This window comes from Gouania willdenowi, chromosome 13 (assembly GCF_900634775.1).
Source record: "Gouania willdenowi chromosome 13, fGouWil2.1, whole genome shotgun sequence".
Classification (NCBI taxonomy): domain Eukaryota; kingdom Metazoa; phylum Chordata; class Actinopteri; order Blenniiformes; family Gobiesocidae; genus Gouania; species Gouania willdenowi.
The window spans coordinates 14781425-14794195 of NC_041056.1; the positions used below are offsets into that span (position 1 = coordinate 14781425).

At 37.4% G+C, this 12771-nt stretch overlaps 2 protein-coding genes across 2 annotated transcripts; one reads left to right on the forward strand and one right to left on the reverse strand.

Annotated features, from left to right (window-relative positions):
- Nucleotides 1-1972: 1972 nt before the first annotated feature.
- Nucleotides 1973-7769, forward strand: wdr53 (WD repeat domain 53). The gene is made up of 3 exons (XM_028464580.1): nucleotides 1973-2068; nucleotides 3711-4206; nucleotides 5636-7769. The coding sequence occupies exons 2-3, from the start codon at nucleotides 3718-3720 to the stop codon at nucleotides 6281-6283; spliced, it is 1137 nt and encodes a 378-aa protein (XP_028320381.1). The 5' UTR covers nucleotides 1973-2068; nucleotides 3711-3717; the 3' UTR covers nucleotides 6284-7769.
- A 328-nt stretch (nucleotides 7770-8097) lies between these two features.
- On the reverse strand, nucleotides 8098-12510 carry srprb (SRP receptor subunit beta). The gene is made up of 7 exons (XM_028464825.1): nucleotides 12306-12510; nucleotides 10946-11040; nucleotides 10781-10858; nucleotides 9299-9381; nucleotides 9035-9171; nucleotides 8903-8957; nucleotides 8098-8766 (listed from the first exon to the last, which is right to left on the reverse strand). Exons 1-7 carry the CDS (start codon nucleotides 12454-12456, stop codon nucleotides 8556-8558), a joined length of 810 nt encoding a protein of 269 aa, XP_028320626.1. The 5' UTR covers nucleotides 12457-12510; the 3' UTR covers nucleotides 8098-8555.
- Between the last annotated feature and the right edge of the window lie 261 nt (nucleotides 12511-12771).

Here is a 12771-nt window from a genome sequence, read left to right on the forward strand (position 1 = left end):
TTTCAGAGCAGCAGGGGCAGGGTTTGGTGTTCACTGACCCAGAAATGGCTCACACTCATCAGATCTGCAGCTTTGGATGAAAGAGCAGAGGACGGTCATTGTAGAAGTGATGGCTGACTAAACAATAGCTTTATGCTTTGCTTCCTCTGTGGCCTGAATTCACACTTTCATCAAAAAATGTTTCAAAAACATAAAAATTCATGAATTAGTGCAAATTGTGATATCCCAACCTCAGCATAATTAATAAAAAAATAACCTGCTTGTACTTAAATAAACATTATAGTGATTCTCCAGTTATAACATTAAAAAAAATGAATTAAAGAAAAATTCAAGTTTTTTTTTTCATATCAAACCAAACCAACCATATAAATTGATGAAAAAGTGCACGATACAGTCAATACACAATCTAACTTTTATTATTAGTTTTTAAAAGTGAACTTCAGCTTAGAGGTCAGAGGGGAGAAGTCATAAGAGAGAAAAAATAACAGAAAAGAAAGATTTTTTGTTGCTTTTTGTCTGCGACCCGCTGAGGGGTGTGCGACCCAATGTTGGCTGCCAACCCCAATGTTGAGAACCTTTAACAGAAATATACAGTAGACCTATAGTTGGTAGGTAGGCAGCTGTGCTACTCCAGATATGGGCAACTGGTGGCCCAGGGGCCACATGTGGCGCTCGGTCTAACATTTTGCGGCCCCCAAACACACAAAATGACATCAAAATACAAAGTAATTCATCCAAAACACACACACACACAAAAAAAAAAAACTATATTACATGAAATTACACAAAAGGACAACAAAAATACATTGAAAAAAAAAAATGACTCCAAAATCAAACAAAACGACAGAAAAATAAATAAATGGACCACAAAATACATATAAATGACATGTAATTACACAGGGCAACAAAAATACACAAAATGACTCCAAAAACACAAAAAATGACCACAACATGACAACAAAAATGACTCAAAAAACACTCAATCTCATCTTTGTTCTTTCCTGTGTTAATGCTCAGATTGGTCATTATTCAAAATGCTGACATGAATATTGATAATGTGGCTCAGATCAGACAATCACATGTGTGTGTGTCCTGCTGTGATAAAAGTTGACCATGTTACTTTGTTTAATCCACATGCTTTAATCTCAGTACATTTACTCCATGTTCTCCCTCTTATCATTCCTGCTAATATCTCTGGATTTGGAGCAAACTGTTATTGGTTTGTGGTTCTAGATCTGGTCTACATGTGAAATCTCAACTGATATGTTTTAAATCATTGATAATGTGTTTCAATACTTTTTAAATACAGAACTAGACGATAAACAAATGTAGGATTGAGATCTGTGGTGTATGTGCTGAGTGTTTTATGTTTGCTATTATATTAGTAGTACATATTGGAAATGATTTGACAACTATATTCTGCACAAAACAACTCGTGACATCAACATGGAAGGGAAGAAAATGATTAACTATTTTGAATTAAATGAAAAGAAACTATCTACTATTATTATTAATCACTATATTTTCTTAGAGAAGTTTCGCATCAATAAATGTACATTTCAAAACTCAGTTATTGTTATTTTAAGTTTCTAAAGTTAATTACAAATAAAAAATGTACATTAGCGATTGATGACCCATATGGAGAAGAATTTAACACATAAGCTGTCATAAATATTAGTAATAATTCTAATTTTGCAAGGAATATCATTGTGAGGTGTGCCACACAAGGGCTTTTCTTTTTACTATTACTGTCTGTCAATTATCTTTATTATTTTTGCCTTTAAAATTGTGAACCTTGTTGCTGCTTGCAGTATAAATTATGAACTGGTTTTACTAATTTTTATGTTTGTACTGTATGTTTGTAATATTAAATAACGTTTTAATCAGTTTTTTTTTTTTTTTTAAACACGAAAAACAGACCAGCTTGCAATTAAAGGGACATAGATTGATTTTTATTATTCAACTCCTGGCTAAACCGCGCCCACCATACCCGCTTTTAATGACGTCATCATTAATCGACAGTAATCCACATGGAAACCTACTAAAAGTTCACTCGGCGGTTGTGAAGGTAAAGTCGTTTTTGATTGAGTTTAATTTACATGGTTGTGTTCATTTAAATGCATTTTGTTCGGGTTGTTTACTCCCAGGCTGTTGTTGTTGTTGTTGTTGTTGTCTGTCCGTTAGCTGTCATCATCATCATCATCATCATCATCACGGTCTCGTGATGAAGCTAAAGTGTTAGCAAAGCTGCGCTGTTTACTTCTGTGATAACAATCTGTTATTAATCTCCAAAACAGCCGAAATTCTTCACTAAGGTGTTGGAAAAGCAGAGGTTTTGCTCCCTGACATGACAACATTAGGCAGTAGCAAATATAACTATCTTTTTTTTTTTTTTTTTGTACTTCACATTTAGAGGTGTGCTGTAGTATCAGCATTTACGGAGTTTTATTTAGGTAGGGCCTCCAGTTAAACATATTTTGTCCAATGATTACATTACATAAATATTTGATAAAGAGCTATTAATGCTAATAAAATGTTTACAGTTACTGTATTTTATAACAATGAGGTTGAGACTCAAAGTCATTTGTTTCAGTGAAACCTTAGTTAGATTTTGTGAGTTTTGTCTTCTCTTAATATTCCAAAAACCCTTTTAGGGTCACTCGGTGTCTGAATTAATGTAATTATTTTTCCTTCTTAGTGATTCCCCTAAAACCAGTGCTTTGATTTATATTTTGGTGACCAGCAGCTTCTCTATTTCTCTTAAAATAGAATAAACCAGTGGTTTCCAACCTTTTTTAGATCGTGACCGCATTTTCATATCAAGGATTGTTTTCTAGAATGACTTTTTGATCATGTTTGTTATACTGCATGACATAAACTGTATTTTATAATAATAATAATAATAATAATAATGACAATAATAACTACAATTATGTTTGACAAAGTGAAAGTATAGAATACAGTTGTTTAAGAGTGATTTTTTTTTTTGATGAAAAATAATAATTTTTTTATCCATTACTAGACCTTTCAGGTGATCCCATTTAAAATCCAGGGGTCCCCACCCCAAGGTTGAAAAACACTATCATAGACCTTTATTCATCCACAGGAGGGAAATTCAATTGTTACAGCAACACAATAAAAAAAAAGCAAAAATAAATGACAAACAAATAAGAAAAATAAGTAAGAAACAAAAATGAATGTCAACATAGATAATAGTTCAAAAATATAAAACTGTAGAAACTATAAATCAAAATTGATTCAAGTGAATCAAGAATAATTTGTGCTAGGATTTTTTCATGTGTATGTTTGCATTGATGTCCCTTAATTTATACTGTACTTCACAAGGAACTGCATCAAATGTTTTCAAGAAGCATTATTATTTTATTGCAATAATAACTTATTTTATATTATTTATTTATTTATTGGTTTATTTAGCAGGGACAGTGTATATTAACATTAACAGAAAATGTACCAGATTTAGCCAGAAGTCTATTTTTCATCTGTAGTCCCTGGACAGAATGTTCAAATGTCACCCTAAAATAATACAAATTACAACAAACAATTAACAAAAGAAATGATTGTAACAGGCAAATGTCATCAAAAGTGCACTGCATTTATTTATATACAGTGTATATTCATTAAATAGGTCAAGAAACAAAAAAAAAAAACAATAAAAATAAAATAAATATTTTTTGTTATGTTGTGTTCAGTGTCAGTATGGCCATGCGGTGGTCTGAGGGACACTCCTCCTCCATCCTGTGTGTGGCAGCATCTTCAGGATCAGATGGACTTCTTGCTTCTGGCTCTGAAGGTGGAGAGGTGACGGTGTGGAGCCAGAAAGGAGAAATAATCAGCCGTCTCACACTTCCTGGTGAGGACGACGTCACGAGCGTCGTATTCTCGCCCACGGCGCCGACCAAGCTGTACGTGTCTCATGGTGACGTGGTGGGAGTTCTTGACCCCAGGAACCTCCAGAGGCCCCTGGAAGAGTTTCAGGGTGCAGGCGAGGAAGAGATCAACGCGTTGGCTCTGAATGAGACGGGTGCGGCGCTGGCGGTGGCTGATGACTCTGGGGCTGTGAGAGTGCTGGAGCTTCCAGGAGGAAAAGTGTGCAGGACGCTACGCAGACACACCAACATCTGCTCATCTGTGGCTTTCAGGCCTCATAGACCCAATAACCTGGTGTCAGTAGGACTGGACATGCAGGTAGGGAAATACCATCAAGTGTTTTATCCTTTAACAGTCAAAAGTAGTGTTTTTCGCTATTTATTATACATTTATGGAGGTATAACAGCACATACGCCAACTGATTTTAGACTTGGATAGATAAGTAGTAGGGATGTCCCGATACAACTTTTTCACTTCCGATATGATACCAATATTGCAGCCTTGGGTATTAGCCGATACCGGTATCGATCTAATACGATAACACGAATCATACGTACTTTTATTACTCTTTTTGTAGTGTGGAATGTTAGAAAAGTCTTGATTATTAAAAAAACAGACCCATTTATTATAAACCAATGGATTACATATAATTAACCTTTTAGAATAAGAATATTCTACGATTGAATAAAATAAATTAAAAAATAAAATGGAAGATATTGAAAAGATAATAATTATATCGGTGATTTTAGATGCAGTCCGATATAATCCGATATTCGTTTTCTGGCTGATATCAGACCAATGTCAATATCGGATCAGGACACCCCTAATATTTAGCTTTATTTCAGAAAAATTATGAAATGACGATACAAACACACAGAAAATGAATACACAAAGAAAATCTCCAAAATCACAAAACGACAAAGATACTCAAATGGGTTCATAACACACACAACAAAAAAAAAAATGAAATAAGAGGGAAATACGCTAAATGGCTTCAAAAACACACAAAACGACAGTACAAACACACAAGACAACAACAGAAAGCACAAATTGAGACAAAAATTACACAAAATGACCACAAAAAATGTAAATATATTACACCAAAAACACATGAAATGACAAAACAAACTTATTGTTGTTCTCTGTATTAATGCTCAGATTGCTCATTATTCTAAATGTTCACATGAATGATGATAATGTGGCCCTCAGATCAGAAAATGACTTTTTTGTGGCCCTGCTGTGATAAAAGTTGCCCACCTCTGTGCTAGATCATGTGTCAAACTCATGGCCCGGGGGCAAAAGCCGGTCTTTTGGAGCATCTAACTTGGCCCGCAGGAGAAAGTAAAAATATCAGAGAAAATATGAATTATTGTGTAAATGAAACTCAACATTATTTGCAGGAGCTCACTGTTTTCCTGGTGCTTAAACTAAAAAATATTTCAAAATCCCTTCAATTTTCCTCAAATTAAGACACGTTTCCCTTAATTAAAGAGATATTGGTCACAAAATCTAAAAAATTCAAAGTGAATATCATGTTGGGACTGATATCTATCACGTATTGCTTAAATGTGGTCAGTTTCTGACATCTTTTGTATTTTGTCTTTGTAGAAGTTTAAACTATGGCACAATAATGTTGAAATTACTCATTTTCCTTGAGATCAAACTGCTCTTTATTTGGCCCCTAAACTAAAATGAGTTTGATGCCCCTGATCTACAGCGTCTCATGTCTTCTTTCTTGTTGGTCCAGGTGATGCTGTGGGGGTTGCAGAAGACACGCCCACTCTGGATGCTCAACCTCCAGGATGTGGCCGAGGAACAGGACGACCAGCAGCAGCAGCAGCAGCAGCGTCCAGGTCAGCTTTTCAACCCACCTCTGGCCCACTGTGTGTCTGTGGCCAGCTGTGGGAACATTTTTGGTTGCGCAGCAGAGGACGGCCGCGTACATCTGATGCGGGTCGGCAGCGGCTCTAAGCTGGAGCAGCAGGCAGCGTTCAAAGCACACAGTCAGGGGGCTTCTCAAGCCCACTTCCTTAGTTTTCTTTCCCATCCTTACTGGCTGGTCAGTGGGGGGAACGACAGCAAAGTGGCCCTGTGGGACCTCAGTAAGCACCCGGTGGTGGCGCCGGAAGGAAAAGCTACAGCACCAAACTGTAGGAAGAGCAAGGTGAAGAGAAAGGAGAAGAACCATAACAAATCAAAAGTCTCAGAGACAGTTGAGAGTGAGGGAGGTGATGGAGCAGAAGGAGGTGAAGAGGAGAAGTTTGGGCCTAAACTGAGCTTCAACCATGGAGACAAAGTGAACTGGCTGTGCCCGACTGTGTTGGAAGGAGAACCCAGCGTGATTGTTGCTGATCAGAGTTCTACTCTGACTGTTTACCCTCTGACTAAACAGTAAACTAACACTTCTTTCTTATTGAGTGGATGGATCTTCATTTACAAACCTGTGATCACTCTTTTGTACAAGGCTACGGTATGAAAGCAGTTTGCTGTTGTTTTAGTGTGGACATAAAACACAGGGCAGCTAATTGCAACAGCTATTAAACATCACATTTCTGTTCTTAATGTGCAAGTTTTTTTTAAAGTATTTAACAAAATAAATAGACAATCATGTGTGGTTCTTTTTTACATGGATGTGTTTGGACATTATTTGGCTTCTTCTGCCTCAACCATCACCTGTTATGTTGTTTTTGTTTTGATTCAAACTTTATACAACCAAGAAATCCATGGCTGACGTCTGACGTCAAAATGAGTGCGTTCACATTAGATAGTATGCGAGAAATACCTGGATGTATACTATATTGGGACATACTCAACCGTCTTATGATGCATTGCGATCAGAATGTAAAATCGTCCTGGGACAGGCTTCAAGCTAAAAATCAAACATCCACATTTCAAAATAAAATCTCTTGTTTTCCATTAGTTTTTAACGCTTTTATAAATAGTAGGCTTTACCTCGATCTGATCAGCTATATCGGATCGGCCGATATTTTGCATTTTATACAATTAATGGGATCGGGAGTAATGTCTTTATTTGCAGATCCAATCAATGATGTCATTGTCGTGATGAAACTTTCTGTAGATGCTCCTATTGCATTGTTTTATCATCTCATTTACACGGCTCTATCTATAGTATTTCACTCGCATCCGTGCACAAAGGAAAAATGTCTCTCGGTTGGAGCAGAGCGGCTGAGGGCTGGACTTCTTCCCCAGTCTACCGGCTCTGAAAGTGGAGGCAGTGTCTGCTGTTAGCGCCTGTGTGTGTGCGTGCTTTGTTTTGTTTAATCAGCCTGAGCATGTTAAAATGGAAAGTCCTAGATGTGCTCCCGTTTACTTTGCTTTCATAGCGGACATTTAAGTCCGTTTCGGGGTGATAGTTGACACAGAAGTGTGTGCATGTGCATGCTTCGCCGCATCTGTGAATACGGACAATAAGCAACAGCAGGTTTTGCAATGCCACAGTCAGGAAATATGTCTTTGCTCCTAATGCTAATGCTGACTTCACGTTGTTCCAGTGTGGTCTGCCTCCACAGCTTCATCTCCAACTCTTTTGTAGTCGACAGCTGTTCAGGGACTAAATTAAATGGTTTAACTCACATTTACACCTGCAAATGCACGGTCTGCATCGCATTTTTAAAAGTGGAGCCATGACGCTCTTGTACTATACATGCAATGTTGTGTTCGGGTCCTGCGTGGAAATAGCCAACTCTTCCTCTCCCACAATCACAAGGATGCATTTAGGTCCTGAAACATGGCACCGTTTGATTTTCCATGAATCTTTATAGTATCAAAGGAATTTGGTTGTTACCTAAAAACATATGATCAACTTGGAAATTAAATATAATGAAAAAAAAACTTCATATGATCGTTTTTAAACTCACTGATGATCGGCCCAAAAATCCTGATCGTGTAAAGCCTAGTAAATACTAAGAGCTCTTGTTTTAAAGTGAACCTGAAGTTTGACAGTAGCACAATGACAAGACTCCTAAAATATCAGCATTAAATGTGTTGTCGTAGGTTTGAAATGCATCTTGGGAAACTTGGAAGTACAGTATACATAAGTGGGAACAATCATCCTAATCGTATATAGTAGACAGTATATCTTAAAACAATATCAAAGAATGCTATCCTGTAACGGCTGGGAAGGTTTTTCCTCTTCTAATAAGTACAATCTATAAATCATCCAAATAGAGACGATATGTTCTCAAAAAGCAAAACAAACCTACATGTATTTATTTTTTATAGGATCAGGATGAACACAAACAAGTTTCACAGCTACAATGAACTGAAACATCATTCTATGAAGAGTCACATGTTTATAAGGCACAGAAATCCAAGATGAAAAAACAAAACAAACTCATTTCACATCATCCATCCTCCTACAGACTTGTTCCTAAAACAATCATTTGTTTTCGTCTGATCAAAAACAACAAATCATATTTTTTGCAAATGTCTTAAAGCTGCAGTGTCCGAACCAACCAATCAAAACATTTAACTGTAGAAACCGGATCATTTTACAGCTGCATGCACATCTGAACTTTGATTGTCTTTCACCGCTGATGAAACAAAGCAACAGGCTGAATAATTTCACTCCTTTAGGTCATGTGGTCTTGTTGGTGGATTTTTTTCGCTGTTCTGATTGAAGATTTGAGGCCTTTCGGTCACTGATGTTACAACTTTGCCAGGCTCAGTTCCAGGCTTTCTGTATCTGCTGCTCCGTCCTCACCTTTGCTGCCGCGGGCGCTGCACTCCACAAACTCCACCTTCATGGGCAGCTGACTGAACTCAAAGTCCTTTCCTTTCTTCCCCAAAAACAAGGATCCACCCACTGAACCATCCTGGGAGCTCAAGGCAGCCGAGCGTGTCACTCTAAGGGTGTTACTGCAAGAAACGGACAAAACATCATCATTCATTGTATAATTTAATGTATGAAAATATGTTTTCTTAGTAAAGATTAAACACCACCACTGGAAATGGAAAATCTAAATGTATTATTTATAACATAAGAGACCCTTACAGTTCCTTTTCCAGCTGCTGCTGAATCAGTTTAGCAGATTTTGCCATGGTGATGTCTGTAAGACAATTAAACAACAGTGGTTGATCATCTGCAGTGACATGGAGTCCCATGAATAGGACAAATGTGCCCCACCTTGTTTGTTGCAGGCAACAAGGAGCAACGGGGTGTTTCTGCAAATCACAGTGTCCGTCAACAAGACGTAGAGAAACTCAGCCACGTCTCGTACTTCTTTCTGGAAGATAGCGCTGTCCACCACAAACACTATAGCTCTGTAAATAAGAGATAATGGGAGACGTGCATGATTATAAAGTTAATTCATCACTTGAAAACAAAGACGAAAAATGGTGAGTCACTGATATGATGAAACACACACGGGTTCCATTGACACACACTCACCTGGCTGCAGACTTGAACTTTTCCAGGTACTGAGGACGGAGGCTGTCGTGTCCAGGTAGGTCTATCAGAGTCCAGGTGCTGCCCTGAGTGTGCAGAGAACAACTGGACCGTTATAATGACTCAAAAACTTAAGCTTCATCACACACTTTGATATCAGTCACAATCATGTAAATATATCAAACACACCAAGACAACATTAACTCATGCTTTCTACAGTCCGAAAGGATGGTGTTGTGTTGAGCTGCTGTTTGGCCTCTCGGGAGTACCAACAAGTCGGAGCAATTTGCATCGTGATCTGTTGTCAATAAGTTTCATTTTAATTAGATATCGTCTTGAAATTAGTGTGGAAAATGAGAATTACGCTGCGTGTGTGTGTTTCTGATGTAGGGCTTCTGATCGCGGGAAACGGACAGAAAACAAAATAATTGAAGTTCTCAAACAGAGAATGAAATCTAAGGTGGGTTTTTCCTCTTTTTGTTTAAAATCAGGCCCCAACATGATGGGAAAATGCCTCAGGTGCATAGTTTGGGACAATATCACACATTTATATGCCATTTTCCCCCAGAAAACAGGTAATTGAATGTTCAAAATCTCACACGAGGTGTTACGGTTCGACTAGAGATCATGTTAACCTGTAACTGAAACTACATGTAGAGCAAGGGTGTTTTTTATTATGACTGCAGTCAAGATCTGGCACTGGTACAAAGCAGAGACTGTAAAAAGAATGGGCGAGACAAACCTAAATTCTGCTGTGATCATTAGTTATTATCACCCTATATTGTGTTTAATTGCTAATTTTTCTGTGAAGTTTGTTTTAAATAAGTTATTAGAGGTTGAAAAATGAGATTTGACATCATATATGATGATGATTGACAGCCGCGGATCTTGCGTAGCTCTCTTTGTGAATAGCATAAGCAGTTGGGTCGTGAAGGAAAGCCATTAAACTTAATGGGCGGGGCTTGTAACCAGGGCTCCTCCCACAGGACCCCTACTGCGCAGACTGGCTCCAAATGACGTCAAATTTGCAAGATGGAAGCACCCCTAAGCGCTGTATTTTGGCTTCAAGAACGTTGAGTATGAACAGCTACAGTGCACGCCCACTGGTACAAAGACTGGTTTAGCTGGTGGTGTATTAGTTCAGTTGGTGACGAGTTTACCTGGTGGTGGTAATTTTACACGGCAGCGCGGGATTTCATGCACACCAAAAGGGTGATTCACTGGTTGGCTGTCAAGTTTTTCCCGTAGAATGGATGGTTAAGGAAGCCATGAAAGCACATATTAAATCTCTGGCGTGATTTCAGCGTAATCCCTCCGCCTTATGTAAGTCATCTGAAGGATATACGCGTCTATTAACCCTATGTTTGGTATGATTTTGGGAAGTTTAAAAGCCAGTAACTTCATCTAAATCGGGAAAGATGACGAAACGAAACAAATGTGTATATGAGGTGGAAATGGGTTAATATACAGTAGTTTGTTGCTCACCTTGTCATTTTTGGCTTTGTACGGAGCACTGCTGTCCGTTATGGAGGTTTGTGTTCGCTTATAGTTTCCCGATAGCAGCTGTAAAAAAGATAAATCGCATGATGTTATGTCATATAATTAAACACAAAGCTGAGCATCGACTGACAAACGGCTTCTGTGGCTTACGCGGCTGAAAAGGAGAGTTTTCCCAGAGTCACACAGTCCGACCAGCAGCACGGCACTGCACACAGTCTTACTAGTGAGAAAGTACTTCAGAAACACTACAAACACAAAGGGGGGAAAAAAAATAAAATAGCTTAATATACAAATAATCATTTAGTAGTAGTTGTCAAATGATACTTTAATTGTGATCAATAATGTGTGGAAAATTCCATCTCTTTTCTGTGAGAAAGTAAACAATATTGGAAGATTTAAAGTTCCCAAAAATATCTGAAACTTTTGTCCTACATATGATAACATGCTATCCAAAGCTAAAAGGTAAGTAACTTGTGTCAGCATATGATAAATTGTACCAAATCATTTGTTTACCTTATTAGACAGCTAGTCTAGGACAGATACACATAAGTTGATAAACAGATAGAATCATAACAACTAAGAATGGACAAATACCATCAGAATCAACTTTAATAATCATGTAATGTATGTTATACACATGAGGAATTTGACTTGGTGAGCTGTGTTCCCTCTCACCAGAATTTATTGTAATAGAGATATTAACTTATCAAATCTCAGTTAAGACTGATTAATAAATTAAACATCAATTTCAGGGTTTATAACACTGTGCTGTTGTTGTTCTTTTAAAGTAGGCTAAATAGATTGGGAAAATTATCGTATAAACGACAAATCTCTGGCCCTGTGTATTTTTCTGATGCACGTGTCATTAAATGGAGCTTCAGAGGAAAGATGCAAATGTAAAATCTGCACATTTTATAGTTTCCTAAATACATAAATAAATTCAAAAACTAAAAAAATATGTATTTCCTTCCAAACCTGGGAGAGCAGCAATACCTAATACAACTTTTAATGGCTTTGCATCAGCATACCTTGCAAATCAAATTATTTAAAATCATTAATTAAATGTAATAATGTTTTACATGAATAGTATTACCCTTTGGAGCCAATATAATTAAAATATTGCTTTAATAATTGGTGAAAATGTCAACAAATAAAACCGTTCCTGCACAACTAAATAGTTAATAATTCACTTATGAGTAAGTCAGAGCAGCAATAAACTGACATATGTTAGCTCGAGCTTAGTTCTTAGTAAGTCTGGGAAATATTTCTACAAATAGCAGGGAAAAGTAACACAATTTGACCACGAATATCACACCAGTAGCACAAAATATAGCAGCCCGTCCCTCCACAGCCTACATTAGTGGCAGTAAAATATCCTGCTATGACCTATAACGGTACTATGCGCTGTTAGCTACTGAGCTAATGCTACCTGCACGAAGAGGTTTATCATGCTAAGCTAATGCTAACATTGTAGGCTACCTCTAAAAGCTCGGCCGGTTTCTGTTCTTACCACATGTAATAACAACTACTGCCAAAGCCACGATGATCCCGATCAGAAACACCGGGTCCTGGTCCTCCAGCTGCTGTCGGAGGGTTTCCATGTAGGGCTCAAATGGGTTCTCTTCCATGTTTTCTCTTCCAGTGCTTTCTGCGGCCTCCATCTATGCGTTCAAGCAGGGACACGTCTCACTGAGGCCTGCAGGTGTTCCACAGGTCAGCAGGGGTCGCTGTTGACCACAACTACGATAGGATCATTTAAAAAAAAAAAAAAAAAAAAAAAAATTTGGACAACGACCAAAATAAAGCACAACGTAATTACAATTTAAATATAAATTACTGGTGATAAAATATACAAAGAGTAATATGGTAAATTCACATAGTATGTTTTTTTTTAGTTTTAGAGCTGAATTTTTAAAAATTAATTTTTTTTTTCTTTAACAAAAAAAGATTATAAAAACACAATATTTATATTTTCA